This window comes from Bombina bombina, chromosome 1 (genome assembly GCF_027579735.1).
Source record: "Bombina bombina isolate aBomBom1 chromosome 1, aBomBom1.pri, whole genome shotgun sequence".
In the NCBI taxonomy this organism is placed as follows: Eukaryota; Metazoa; Chordata; class Amphibia; order Anura; family Bombinatoridae; genus Bombina; species Bombina bombina.
This window is the reverse complement of record NC_069499.1, coordinates 1,239,896,838-1,239,911,238: the sequence shown is the minus strand read 5'-3', so window position 1 is coordinate 1,239,911,238 and position 14,401 is coordinate 1,239,896,838. Positions and strand designations below refer to the sequence as shown.

Sequence of the window (14,401 nt, the reverse complement as noted above, 5' to 3'; positions counted from 1 at the left end):
GCTGATGGGATTTATTTTTCTCAGCTGTCAGATCTTTTAATTAACGGACTACATAAATAGAATCATAAGGCCATTGCTGCTTTACTTCCAATTGCAAAATATGTAGCTTAACTGTTGGTTCTCTTTCTAGAGTTCAGTGGTTGTGCAGTTGCTAAGCACAGTGGACAATCTACAGAGTGCTTTGCTAATGGGGAAGCAGCCAGATAATGAGCCCACTATCCTGTCATCACCCTCAGCTACAATGTACATAAACAGGTGGGTGTATAACCGCTCTATCTTTAATACCAACATATGTCCTTGAAGATTTATGCAGCAAAAACAACGCCCAGACAATACATTCAACAGTATGATGAGATGTTCCAAGTAAGTGAACAGTTTATGGAAATGGATGTGATGGGTAAAATATAAAAATTTAAAGGGAGTATTTTAGACGGTGGCTATTGCCAGTTATTAGTTTCTAATACAAAAATGATATAATGCAAATCATGTCTATGAAAACACTAGTATTCATAAAAGGGGAAATGACACTGTAATATGATAAAGTTATAAAGCAACAATTACCCTGGTACTGGCTGTGGTCTTTCAGCTGCTTCCTGAGTGGACTGAATCTGGCACAGAGCATCTGAGGGTATCTTTCAATCAAACCCATTGGTAAAACTAGTTGCCACAACATCCTGACTCAGAATGACAGAATTCAAAGAGATTTGTACTTGTCTCACATCAGAGCCATTAGTTGGGAAATAGGCTCCATTGTAATCAATAGGGCAGCGTCTATCACGTGATATGAAATGGTATAAATCCTTTCCTGTTCTGGTGCTTCTGTAACCTGTATGAGGAAGGCTCTCAGCCTGAGAGCCTTCCTCATACAGGTTTCAGAAGGACCGGTGGAGGTGATAGGGCTCTCATTATAAGGTGGAGGTGATAGGGCTCTCATTATAAGGTGGAGGTGATAGGGCTCTCATTATATGGTGAAGGTGATAGGGCTCTCATTATAAGGTGGAGGTGATAGGGCTCTCATTATATGGTGAAGGTGATAGGGCTCTCATTATAAGGTGGAGGTGATAGGGCTCTCATTATATGGTGGAGGTGATAGGGCTCTCATTATAAGGTGGAGGTGATAGGGCTCTCATTATATGGTGAAGGTGATAGGGCTCTCATTATAAGGTGGAGGTGATAGGGCTCTCATTATAAGGTGGAGGTGATAGGGCTCTCATTATAAGGTGGAGGTGATAGGGCTCTCATTATATGGTGGAGGTGATAGGGCTCTCATTATAAGGTGGAGGTGATAGGGCTCTCATTATAATGTGGAGGTGATAGGGCTCTCATTATTTGGTGGAGGTGATATGGCTCTCATTATATGGTGGAGGTGATAGGGCTCTCATTATTTGGTGGAGGTGATATGGCTCTCATTATAAGTTGGAGGTGATAGGGCTCTCATTATAAGGTGGAGGTGATAGGGCTCTCATTATAAGTTGGAGGTGATAGGGCTCTCATTATAAGGTGGAGGTAATAGGGCTCTCATTATAAGTTGGAGGTGATAGGGCTCTCATTATAAGGTGGAGGTGATAGGGCTCTCATTATAAGAGTTTGGTTTCAATTTGGGTTACAAAGTTTATTTAACCCTTTATGTGCTGTGTTATTACTATGCTAAGCCTTTTATTGTTTTGCACAGTTTGTTTTCAGTGTGGAATGGTTAGTACCATATTACCTTTATTACTGTTTCCCTCTAAGGGGTTTTACCTTTGATAATAACCATGTCTGTGCTTTTCCGTTTACTTGCTTCAGTCTTTCTGTGATACTGTTATTATGAAGCAATCTTGTGCAGCTTAGTCCTATGGTCTGTCTGCTGACCTTCTAGAAGGGAGATCCTGTGCCTTTCTACTTCTCTTTTTGTTCATCTTCTTTGGGTCCTTCAAAGGTCAGAAAGCTACAGCTGTAAATTTAGCTGCAGGCCTAAAGGCCTTAGGGCCAGATTACAAGTGGAGCGCAAATTAATGCTCCAGTTTAATTGTTAATAACGTTAGAAGTAAGATTTTTGCATTCACCAGGTTGTGCTCATATTATTAGTTGAAAGTAAACTGTTTTCGTTATATATATATATATATATATATATATATATATATATATATATATATATATATATATATATATATATATATATATATATATACATGATTATAGTTAGGTATAGATATATATAGATATATATAGGAATATTAGAAACAAGTTTGAGCAATGGCACTACACTTAGACACGCTCCCCAATATATCTATAGTGGTCAATAATATATAACATGATATATACACTCATCACAACACGTTAAGACACGTCATACCTCACCATTAAAATTCAATAAATATATTCTTGGGAGTAATAAAATATTTTGGAATAGAATATTCCCACTTTCCTCACCAGTCACTTAGCAATTGTTCTTTTATAATTTTATGGTTTCTTTTGTTGTTTCATGGGATCTTGGGTTTTCTTTTTGAGGTTTCCAACTGTTTAAAACACATCACACTGCTCACCATTCACACTTAATCACACACCATTAAACCATTTAAAAGCACACATGGTCACCACACTTAACATCATTATTTTTTATAAAGTCACCAGTCACATGTCTTCATAGAATAAAGAAACATCCTGGAACAGGAAAAAAATATATAAAAAATCATTGACCTTCTTATTCTAGCATAGCTTCTCGTATTATTTACTCTCATTTCATTTCATCAATTACTTCCCTGAAATAAATCTCTCAGAACAGTGGAAGCAAGAACGAGAACATCATAAATCTTAACAGTTGATTTTAAATTTAAAATCATTACTTGATCAGTTCCTTAAGATCTCTAAACCCAAATATAAAGATCTAGTAAAATCCTGTAGACTCACAAACAACTAAATAATTAATAGAGACATGATTACCTTAGGATAAGATTCACGAGGTTACATCACTAAACTATTTAACCTCTGAACTGGTACCCTCATCAAAACACTAAAAATACAGGAAAAGATATACCATCTGAAAATCACATTTCAAACTTAATATATATAGCTTAATAAAGAGATAGATATATACTAGTACGTGGAAGAAATACAAGTAACTAAAATTACTTAATATATAATTGGACAAACTTGTTATGGATGGCACTATATCTGAACGGAATGATAGATCCATGTATGTACATAATAACAAAGATACATCAAATCGATCGCAACTAAACATATTCCACCTTAAAGCTGATACATACAAATCCTCCTTAATAACATCCGGGACCCACAACAGAAAAAAAAAAAAAAAAAAAAAAAATGTCAACACGGATTGACACAAAGATTTGCCCAATCAGGAAATGTCTAAGGCGGAACTTCCGGTTTGTACCGGGTTTAAATTTCTCAGAGACGGGCGGCCCGCCGCCTTTGATAAAGCCCTAAACGGGCGAAACGCGTTAGGTGTAGATACAGAGCACTGTTTAGCTCTTTTTTAAAATTAAGAGAAAGTAGTCTGTTACGTTGTACTGTGGCTCACCGGCATCAATAGGGTGTCAGCGTGGTACACCACTTAGGACACAATACTTAGAGGGTCATCCACTGACTAATATCGCTTACAACATAAGCTCAAATTCATGACATCTTTATAGCGTAATCAGTAATATGTTATAGGTTGAAAGATAAAATACGGCTATATCTAATATGGGGCATGTATGCGAGTAACTGGGCTAATCTAGGGTACCAGTAAAACCTAAAGTATATGTAATTACTGTAAAAATCATGCAAGGAATAGAGAGATAGATTCACAAACAGTAGTCTAACAGAAGATACTGCCTTCCGGCAGCTCAATACTATTTTGAGAACAATAAAACAGCATTCATAATAGTACCTAACTATATTACAGAAGTGAGCTCAAGTGTACATATTAACAGGGCACTGAGTCACAAGTAGCGATTTTCTGGCAGGTACATTATTGCTGCCTAAAAACTAAATTTAACTACATTACGCTTTACTTCTGTAACCAAACTATATATTTGAACACTGACTGTGATCTTATTAAAGGGATATTACCTATGACCATTGAACTATAACTTAGTGAATTCTAACTCACTATAACACCCACTGTAGGTGCTGTACAATACTGCAAGCAGTACCGTTAATGCTCAATGAACTTTAGGAACTACAACTAGTGCAATAAACTGTACCCAAATATTAAACACTTTGTAGTGGTATTACCGCACCAAAATATGCTGGTCTAATTACGCCGACAACCAGTGATAGTATATAACACTTTAGTGGGGCTTGCATATGAACAGCACAGTAACACGATTTCTGCTGCACATAAATAAAGTTACCTTGTGCAGTTATATCTAATACCAAACCACTATACTGATGTGACAATATGAAATACTTAGTACTTCCTCAATGCATACTCAGCTATTAGGAAACAAATTAAGAATATAGATTCAAGAGGCTACATTTAAGCCTGAAACTATAATAGCTTGATAACACTAAATTCCAGCTTATTCTCAACACAAAACCATTTCAGACCAGAGGGTCAAATGTGATTACATCAGTGGTATTAGGACATTATAATGCAAATAAACAAATTTACTTGACATTAACCCCACGATAAGTAAATAATAAAGTGAGTGAATGGATAGACAACAGCAGTAATAACTCTGTCGGTATCAAATGATTTACACTGATACAATAATGAATAACTGAACCTTAAAACTGGCAGTTATATTATCTCTGGTATCTTAGAGAATAGAAAAAGCCCAACACTATAACATAAGTATTGTTTCCCACACTGGACAACCCATACAAATCTAGCAAATTTGTGTGTAGATTATCCTACATGTGATTGATTGTTTCAAATAAATAACAACCTCATAATATGGATGACAGCAATATGTATATATAAAAATATTATGTCTGCATTAAACTGATTATTTGTTGTATGGGATATCTTTGCTATTGCTGAATACCCACAATTTCTAACTCAGCTGAGCTGAAGTAATTCCCCACTGGGTAGTGTTACAACAATCTACACAACAGCAATACAGCTTTATTCAATTGAGCCGGTGTGCCACACCGATTTTTGTATAGATTATACTATAATACTATTATTTGGGCTATCGTACCCCAAAGGCCTATTTACATAATTACTGTATACAACAGAATCTATACAGGACTACTCTATCTTAGGTTTTTAATTGTTTATGTTTCCCCTTTTTTCCCCCTTCTCCAATTATTTTAGCTAAATAAATAAAAGTTACGTTTTATACTCTGGAAGTTGACGCCACAAAAGAGGTTAAGACAGTGAGTGCTATATCCGCATTCTTTCGTGGAAGTGACTTTATCACCTCCACTCCTTGTATGAGAAATATATAGGAATATTGATTTAGAAATACATAGAGCATATTCTGCTATATGCATTGGAATGTGAAATATTTACAGTAAATACGTAGTTAAAACCTTTATTAAATATGAATATTGCATAAATATGCTTTCACGTGTTTTCATCTACGTAACTGCAATGCACTTATATATATGTTAATATATGTATACATATATATGTATGTGTTTATATGTTTATATATGTCTGTAAATACATATAAACACATATATATATATATATATATATATATATATATATATATATATATATATATATATATATATATATATATATATATGTACATATATACACACACACACACATATACATCTGTAGACATGTACAACCCCAATTCCGAAAAAGTATGGAAAATGCAAAAAAAAAAAAAAAGAGTTATTTGAAAATTTAATTCACCTTGTACTAAATTGAAAACACATTATTAACACATTATTTAATGTTTTACTTTGTGAATTTAATGTATTTTTGAAAATATACACTAATTTTCTTCTTAAACAGGAAGAGTCCACAGCTGCATTTATTACTTTTGGGAATTTAGAACCTGGCCACCAGGAGGAGGCAAAGACACCCCAGCCAAAATGCTTAAATACCTCCCCCACTTCCCTCATCCCCCAGTCATTCTTTGCCTTTTGTCACAGGAGGATGGCAGAGAAGTGTGAGAGATTTCTTATATAGTCTCTTATGAAGGGTAGTACTCTTAGAAATGGGACTGGAGTTTTAAGTAATCCTGTCAGCCTCTAAGTGAGAGCGTGGATGAATGTTAGAGTCTGGAGATGCAGGGAGAGTCTTTCTGCGAAGCCATCCCGACTCATGTTAACAATCAGCGTTGACGAGTTTCGCTGCCTGCTTTCTTCTCTCAAGTCTTTGTCAGAAGCGAGGCTACTATCTGTCACAAATAGTAATTGTAGGGTAGAGGGCGCTATATAAGCTTAAACACTGAGAATACTATCTGTCGCACTTGAAGAGCCTTGTTCCTGTTCCACGGCGTTGATTCCGGTAAGATAATTTCCTTTTACTTCGATGATGTGATAAAGTAATATAAACAAAGAAGTCAGGGTCTCAGTGAGATTCCTTTATCTTTATAAGGAATCAAGGGTTAATATCTCTTGAGGTGGGTTATTGAACGGGGGGGACATTAATCATGTTTGTTATGTGATTCTGTCTGCTAATGTGTAGTGTTACTTGGACTCGTGGCTAGATCGGAACATAACGGCCTCTTCTTGTCAGGTTGCGCAGCCCTTGTAGGCTTGGTGCGATTTTCTATGGCCTGCATGGCGCACCTTGTGACAAGGCGTGGTCACGCTTCTGTGCTCCATTTCCGTATTCCTGACCACGTGGCGATGGAGAGAGTCTGTTTCACTAGCTGTCTGGGTCTCTGGAGGTAGTGAGTGCGCCAGCCATTGGGGGTGTAAGGTGCCATTTGTTATTTTTTTTGTCCATAATTTCTATATTCCAAGTTATGGAGAATTCTGACTTTTTGGAGACTGATGTCTCTGATTCAGATTCTACTTCTTGTGAAGACTATGAAATGGCCTGGGTAATCCATGACCATCAGTTATGTTCTGAATGCCGCTCTAGAGTGCTCTCTTCTCCAGATACAGGGAACTTAGAGTTCACCAAGCCAATCGCCCCTGGGGATCCCATATCCCAGGCGGCGCATCCCCTAGAACCTTCTTTGGCTGCGCAAGCAGGGATCCCTATAGCCGTTACCCCTTCTCCGGAAGGTGGCTTGTTTTCTCCAGAGGTTACGGCATGGTTCCACATGGCCGTATCTATGGCCCTGGTGCATTTACATCTTCCAGAGGAGGTGTTACTGAGATACTGTCCACGTTCTGCTAACCAGGGCTCATCAGGCGTGGGATCACCTGGGTCAGATCAGCCATCTGGGGAAGCGGTCTCCTCTGAAGCTTCAGGGGCCCAACCCTCGGAGTCGGAGTTGTCACTTGCCCCGGCGGAGGTATGTCTTGCTTTTTGTTATAGACTGCCGCGCCTTCGTGTCCTGCTACGGCATGTTTTGGCAGTGCTGGAGGATCCCAGTACTAATAGGTTAAGGGATTCTCTGTCTTCTGTTCCAGATGGCAAGCTTGGTTAGACATATGGGGATGAGGTTAATCTCCTGGTCGTCTTCAATTTTCCTTTCTTTTTTGGGTATCTTATTCCAGTTCTGAGCTGTGGAGGAATGGGGTCTCTGATTGGCGGGTCCCATTGGTGTACCCATTCTTCTTGGGCGTTCACCTGCGGGTGCTGCTCTTCTTTTATTTGATCTGGCTAGGATGTATTTTATTTATTTTTTAAGAAGCTCATGTCTGTTATGATTTCTCTGTTGGGAAATATTTCTTTTCTGGAATTTGATACTAGCGATTTTGTGGTCTCTTGGGCACATCCGAGGAAGTCGCATGTTAAGGTGTTAGTACATTATTATGTCTTTAAATCCTTTTATTGAGCCCTTGTGGAGTCTCAAATTTTCTGTTGCCTGGTTCAGTTTGGAGTGCCCTATGTAGCAGGCTGGTCCTGATAGGGTGCTATTTCTGTTCCTTATGGTCTATATGTGGTTAGTTGCTCTCTCAGATGAGGAGTTTATTATTATTGGTGTCTCTTCAGATCGAATATTATTTGCTTTTTGCAAGTTGTTTTCATGAAGTGAATCGTCTATGAGGTCCATAAATGTTTTGAGGCTCTGCCCTGCAGGGCTATCACATGGTAGAGGAAGCCTTCGTTCCCAAACGTCAGGCTGGTTCTCGTTCTGCCTTTTTGTTGGGGCATCAGGGGATTGTACTCAGTCCTCACTGTCCTGTTCCTTGTGGGCAGGGGTCCAGAGCGGATCCTACCAGGGATCAATCTGGGCGATTTTCCTCGTCTTCGGTTTTGAGGTTCTCCTCTTGGATTCTGTTTTCCTTAATGAAGATCTCTCTTCCTTCGGGTTGAGGTTGATGGGCCTTTTTGTCCCCTTCCTTCCTTTTGTAGGGTAGTAATTGTAGGGTAGAGGGCGCTATATAAGCTTAAACACTGAGAATACTATCTGTCGCACTTGAAGAGCCTTGTTCCTGTTCCACGGCGTTGATTCCGGTAAGATAATTTCCTTTTACTTCGATGATGTGATAAAGTAATATAAACAAAGAAGTCAGGGTCTCAGTGAGATTCCTTTATCTTTATAAGGAATCAAGGGTTAATATCTCTTGAGGTGGGTTATTGAACGGGGGGGACATTAATCATGTTTGTTATGTGATTCTGTCTGCTAATGTGTAGTGTTACTTGGACTCGTGGCTAGATCGGAACATAACGGCCTCTTCTTGTCAGGTTGCGCAGCCCTTGTAGGCTTGGTGCGATTTTCTATGGCCTGCATGGCGCACCTTGTGACAAGGCGTGGTCACGCTTCTGTGCTCCATTTCCGTATTCCTGACCACGTGGCGATGGAGAGAGTCTGTTTCACTAGCTGTCTGGGTCTCTGGAGGTAGTGAGTGCGCCAGCCATTGGGGGTGTAAGGTGCCATTTGTTATTTTTTTTGTCCATAATTTCTATATTCCAAGTTATGGAGAATTCTGACTTTTTGGAGACTGATGTCTCTGATTCAGATTCTACTTCTTGTGAAGACTATGAAATGGCCTGGGTAATCCATGACCATCAGTTATGTTCTGAATGCCGCTCTAGAGTGCTCTCTTCTCCAGATACAGGGAACTTAGAGTTCACCAAGCCAATCGCCCCTGGGGATCCCATATCCCAGGCGGCGCATCCCCTAGAACCTTCTTTGGCTGCGCAAGCAGGGATCCCTATAGCCGTTACCCCTTCTCCGGAAGGTGGCTTGTTTTCTCCAGAGGTTACGGCATGGTTCCACATGGCCGTATCTATGGCCCTGGTGCATTTACATCTTCCAGAGGAGGTGTTACTGAGATACTGTCCACGTTCTGCTAACCAGGGCTCATCAGGCGTGGGATCACCTGGGTCAGATCAGCCATCTGGGGAAGCGGTCTCCTCTGAAGCTTCAGGGGCCCAACCCTCGGAGTCGGAGTTGTCACTTGCCCCGGCGGAGGTATGTCTTGCTTTTTGTTATAGACTGCCGCGCCTTCGTGTCCTGCTACGGCATGTTTTGGCAGTGCTGGAGGATCCCAGTACTAATAGGTTAAGGGATTCTCTGTCTTCTGTTCCAGACGGCAAGCTTGGTTAGACATATGGGGATGAGGTTAATCTCCTGGTCGTCTTCAATTTTCCTTTCTTTTTTGGGTATCTTATTCCAGTTCTGAGCTGTGGAGGAATGGGGTCTCTGATTGGCGGGTCCCATTGGTGTACCCATTCTTCTTGGGCGTTCACCTGCGGGTGCTGCTCTTCTTTTATTTGATCTGGCTAGGATGTATTTTATTTATTTTTTAAGAAGCTCATGTCTGTTATGATTTCTCTGTTGGGAAATATTTCTTTTCCGGAATTTGATACTAGCGATTTTGTGGTCTCTTGGGCACATCCGAGGAAGTCGCATGTTAAGGTGTTAGTACATTATTATGTCTTTAAATCCTTTTATTGAGCCCTTGTGGAGTCTCAAATTTTCTGTTGCCTGGTTCAGTTTGGAGTGCCCTATGTAGCAGGCTGGTCCTGATAGGGTGCTATTTCTGTTCCTTATGGTCTATATGTGGTGAGTTGCTCTCTCAGATGAGGAGTTTATTATTATTGGTGTCTCTTCAGATCGAATATTATTTGCTTTTTGCAAGTTGTTTTCATGAAGTGAATCGTCTATGAGGTCCATAAATGTTTTGAGGCTCTGCCCTGCAGGGCTATCACATGGTAGAGGAAGCCTTCGTTCCCAAACGTCAGGCTGGTTCTCGTTCTGCCTTTTTGTTGGGGCATCAGGGGATTGTACTCAGTCCTCACTGTCCTGTTCCTTGTGGGCAGGGGTCCAGAGCGGATCCTACCAGGGATCAATCTGGGCGATTTTCCTCGTCTTCGGTTTTGAGGTTCTCCTCTTGGATTCTGTTTTCCTTAATGAAGATCTCTCTTCCTTCGGGTTGAGGTTGATGGGCCTTTTTGTCCCCTTCCTTGGGGTTGGCTTTGGGTCATCCATTCTGGTAGTTAAAGCCTTTTGGTTATCTACTTCCAGGATTTCGTCTGCTTCCATATTTTTGGGAAATGTACAGATTAGATTGTCTCCCCTCTTTCATGTGTCGCCCCTGCTTAGGCGTTTGTGGGTTTTCTCCCACCAGTGGCTAGGATACATGCTCCTTCTTCAATCCTTGTGCTGTAGGGGTGTCAGGGAAGTGGATCATGAGGATCTTGGAGACTTTTGTTAGCTTCTCTACCCAGTTTCTAAGGGAGATGTGGCGTAGTGGTTATCTCCACCGCACCTGAAGCAGGAGGTTGTGGGCTTGAACCCAGGTAAAGCTCCTGTTTTCTCATCCGTCTTGTGATCTAGTGACAGCTAGCATTCCTAAGCAGAGTTTTCTGTTTTCTCATACGTTACTTAGTCTTTGGACTTAGTGGAAATTGTCCCTAGAGCCTTAAGGCCTTCCAGAGTGGCTGTGTGGCTTCTCTATTGCCTATCACCCTTTAAGTTGGGAGTTGTATCGCGCTGTGGGTGTCCTAAGCTCTCTACGTATAGGGCATTTAGTGACAGTTCAGTGTTCAAGGTGTCTTGGATAGGACTGTGATTGCATCGCCTCTGGTGCAAAGTCTACTCCGGATGGGGTAACCTAGTGGTTCCTCAGGGGTTAATGAATATTTAAGCCAGCTCCGAGTCTTCGGTGCCTGGGTTTGTTTGTCCTGTCTTTGACTGGAATTTGGGGGGTCTGTATCCAGATCCCTTAGGACTGTTTCAGGACGGCCAAGTTTCCCGGTTCCGGGACGTCTTCTCAACCTACGGGCGTATTTTTTCTCTCTTGCCGGAAGATTTAGACTTCTTACTGGGCCTTAGTGGCCGGATGGTTTTTCTTTCGGTAATGTCATTTTGAGCTCGTCTACAGTTTTACGCTCCAGCTCCGCTGTAGTAAGCCTAATGGTTAGCTTAACTGTATAATGAGCAGAAGGTTTGCAGTTTGTGACCAACTGCAGCCACTTGCACCTTGATTATGTGCTAGCAAGATGTTAAGTTTTGACTTCGCTTTCCCTCCCTTTGGGGGTGAACTTGACATTCCATAGTATCCGCCTGGTGCTTGGAGGTATTTTTATTCCTCTGTTTAATGGGGTTGTTCCCCCTGCCTTGCGTGCAGGAGGTCAGTGTGTAGGGATGGATTTCTTGTGCCATGCCTTTACTGTAGTTACAGTAGAGGGTCTCCTTTTGGGAGTGCCTTTCATCTTCAGGAAGGGGGCTGTGTCTGAGTTGGAAACCAAGCTCTTTGGGGGGGGCTGGATCCCTCCCTTTTTCCTTACTGCAGGTCCTGATGATCGGGGTACTTTAAATCCCTAAGCCTTTCGGACATTTTCAGTCACTTTGGTGCTGGGTCTGTTGCCAGAGCGAGAGTCAGGGATCTGTCTGATCTGTTGATCTTAGCCGCGTATCACAGTTCTTGTGAACCTTCTTAAGGGAGAGGCTTTGCGGTGGATCCCTCCTTGGCAGGTAGTTTTCTCTACCCGGTTCTGGGTTCGGTTCCTTCCTGTCCCTTTTTGGGAAGGTCCTGTCCTGCACAGTTTCTGAGTTCTTCTTCTGAAGAAGGTCCTGTGCGGTTTCATAGCTAGGGTGGCGACCTGTGGTCGCTACATCCATATTTTTAGCAGGACGCCTATGGCTTGGAGGAGCATATTCAGATATCTGATGCTGTTTTTCAGCGGCTCCCGGGGACGTTTTGTCTTTCGGTTGCTATATTGTGGGTGCGAGTAAGCGCTCTGTGTAGGGGAAGGATTTTTCTTTCCTCCTTTTAAGTTCTCAGGACATTTCTTGGTCCTTTGTTTGAGGTAGAGGGGGCTCTACAAGTCCTCCCTTTGCTTTGCTGTGTTGTCAGGGTCTTTTCGTAGGTGCCCTGTTCCTTCTGGTCCACTCTCTTGGAGTTCCTTTTCTTGGTCCTAGTCCCTTTGGGTTCTGAGGGTCTTTCTGACTCATTTAGCTGAGTCTCTTTACTTCCCCGTTGGGAGAATGTGGATGTTTCCCTTTTCTTTTGATCAGGGGTGAGTTTAATTTTGCGTGCTGCGTGTCTGCGGGACTTCGTCTCCTCAGAGGCTTTTGGCTCGGTTGCGTTTCATAACCTGAGCGGTCTCTAGCAAGGGCCTTGCTGGTTTTAACTGTTGGACAGTTATCTCTGCCTTTTTCCTTTTTTGTCGTTTGGCTTCTAGTGAAGCAATTTTTTCTATCGGGAGTTTTGGGTTTTAGACTGTGGTGCCCTCAGAAGGGGCCGCATTTTTTTTTTTTTTTATATTCTTTTATTCAGGTTGTGCAAGTACAGGAAATAAAACATACAACGAATACCATGTAACAACAATAACAGCCATACAGGTAACGGCTGACAAAAAAGAGAAAATTAACAGAGTGGGCTATTGAAACCTCTATTTTTTGCTATATATATATATATATATATATATATTTTTTTTTTTTTATTTTTTTTTTTATTATACAAAAAAAGAAAAACACAAGAAACACACTCATAACACACATTTCTCCATACATGGAGATTACAGCATAAAAGAAGGATATATAAAAGAAAAAAGCTCAAAACATACAGATCAAAAAGCTTCTGCTCGTCTCAAATACAATAACCAGAGCCCTTTCCCGGACAATCCCACAAAGAGAAAACAAAGAGGAAAGAGAAAAAACTATTTTTGCTATATTAATTGTGTAATTGAGTGACTATTTAGCCGGTCACTTATGGACCAAGTGATTTAGGAAAGGGAAGGAGTAAGATAGTCACATATTAAGGACCCAACGGGAGCTTAATGACAATATCAAGATATATATTGAAATAAAGCAAGGTCATAGTTGTACTGTTGAAATACAAACTTATGTTGGGTGCTAGTTGGATTCTCAGTGGATAAATGGGGGGGGCGTGAGCTGCGTTATAAAGGTTACAAAAACTATGAAACAGCAAAATGTAGATAAAGGGCTATAACAAAATAACTTCTAGTCTTCAAGGGGCATGGTATAAACATAATAGCTGATAGGATACAGTAGTTAATCACCGCTTATGGTTCAATATTAATGGAGTGTTGTATTAACTGATATGATAAAAATAAAAAGAAATTTAGGAATTAAACAAAGCGAATAATTAGTATACAAATAGATGTAATAGGCTATATAATATGCGGATATATAATGAGACTGTATTTATAAATAAAAACAGAGAATACTTACTAGAATTGGGATGATATGCAATTATTGAGACTGTAGAGGCCCACAATAAACCTGAGTGCCTATTATAATTTATTAACATGAAACAAACTTAAGTGTGAAGAACAGAAACTCACCGGGTAGACTCTCTATTATGGCAGGACTAATTTTACATTGAGCATAAACAACCTGAAAGGGGTCTGATGCAAAAGTTAAAAGTGGAGGGTGAGCAGGATTTGCAATAGGACATAAGAGCTTGAGAGTATGTATAGGTTATATCAAGTATTCTTGTGAAAAGGAGTAGACCATGACTTTGCTTGTGAGGTGATTAAAGGAAAATCCTGTGTTAGAGACTACTCAGGGCTAAGCATAGTGGACCCCAATGTCTCGGCTGCTGACAAAAGGGCCACCAGTATCTAAACAGGACATATGAAAAAGTTGATACAGAGGGTAATTACTTCACGGCAACTCTTGTACAAGGACAAAGGTATTTTAGAGAGTATGAAATAGCATTAAGGCTCATACATAAAATAAGTCAACATGGAATTAGTGAGTGTAATAAAGTGTCCTATACGGGGCTACAAAGGAAATCTTAGCTCAGTAAGGTAAGAATATACAATATTATCAAGCAGCCAGGCAGTCAATATATAGTAACTACCACTGCTGTCTGCTACAGGGTTACCCTCTCCCCTGCCGGCTGAGGGAGAAAGAAGAAATATGTTTTTATGTGTATATGGGGGGGAGAATAAAAGTCAACTTTG

At 40.5% G+C, this 14,401-nt stretch overlaps 1 protein-coding gene across 1 annotated transcript in view; it reads left to right on the top strand.

Annotated features, from left to right (window-relative positions):
- LOC128647972 (polycystic kidney disease protein 1-like 2) overlaps positions 1–14,401 on the top strand; it is a 543,684-nt gene that overhangs the window by 240,369 nt on the left and 288,914 nt on the right. Inside the window, exon 19 of the mRNA XM_053700651.1 lies at positions 131–255. Within this exon, the coding sequence (XP_053556626.1) occupies positions 131–255 (125 nt within the window). The remainder of the gene's footprint in view (positions 1–130; positions 256–14,401) is intronic.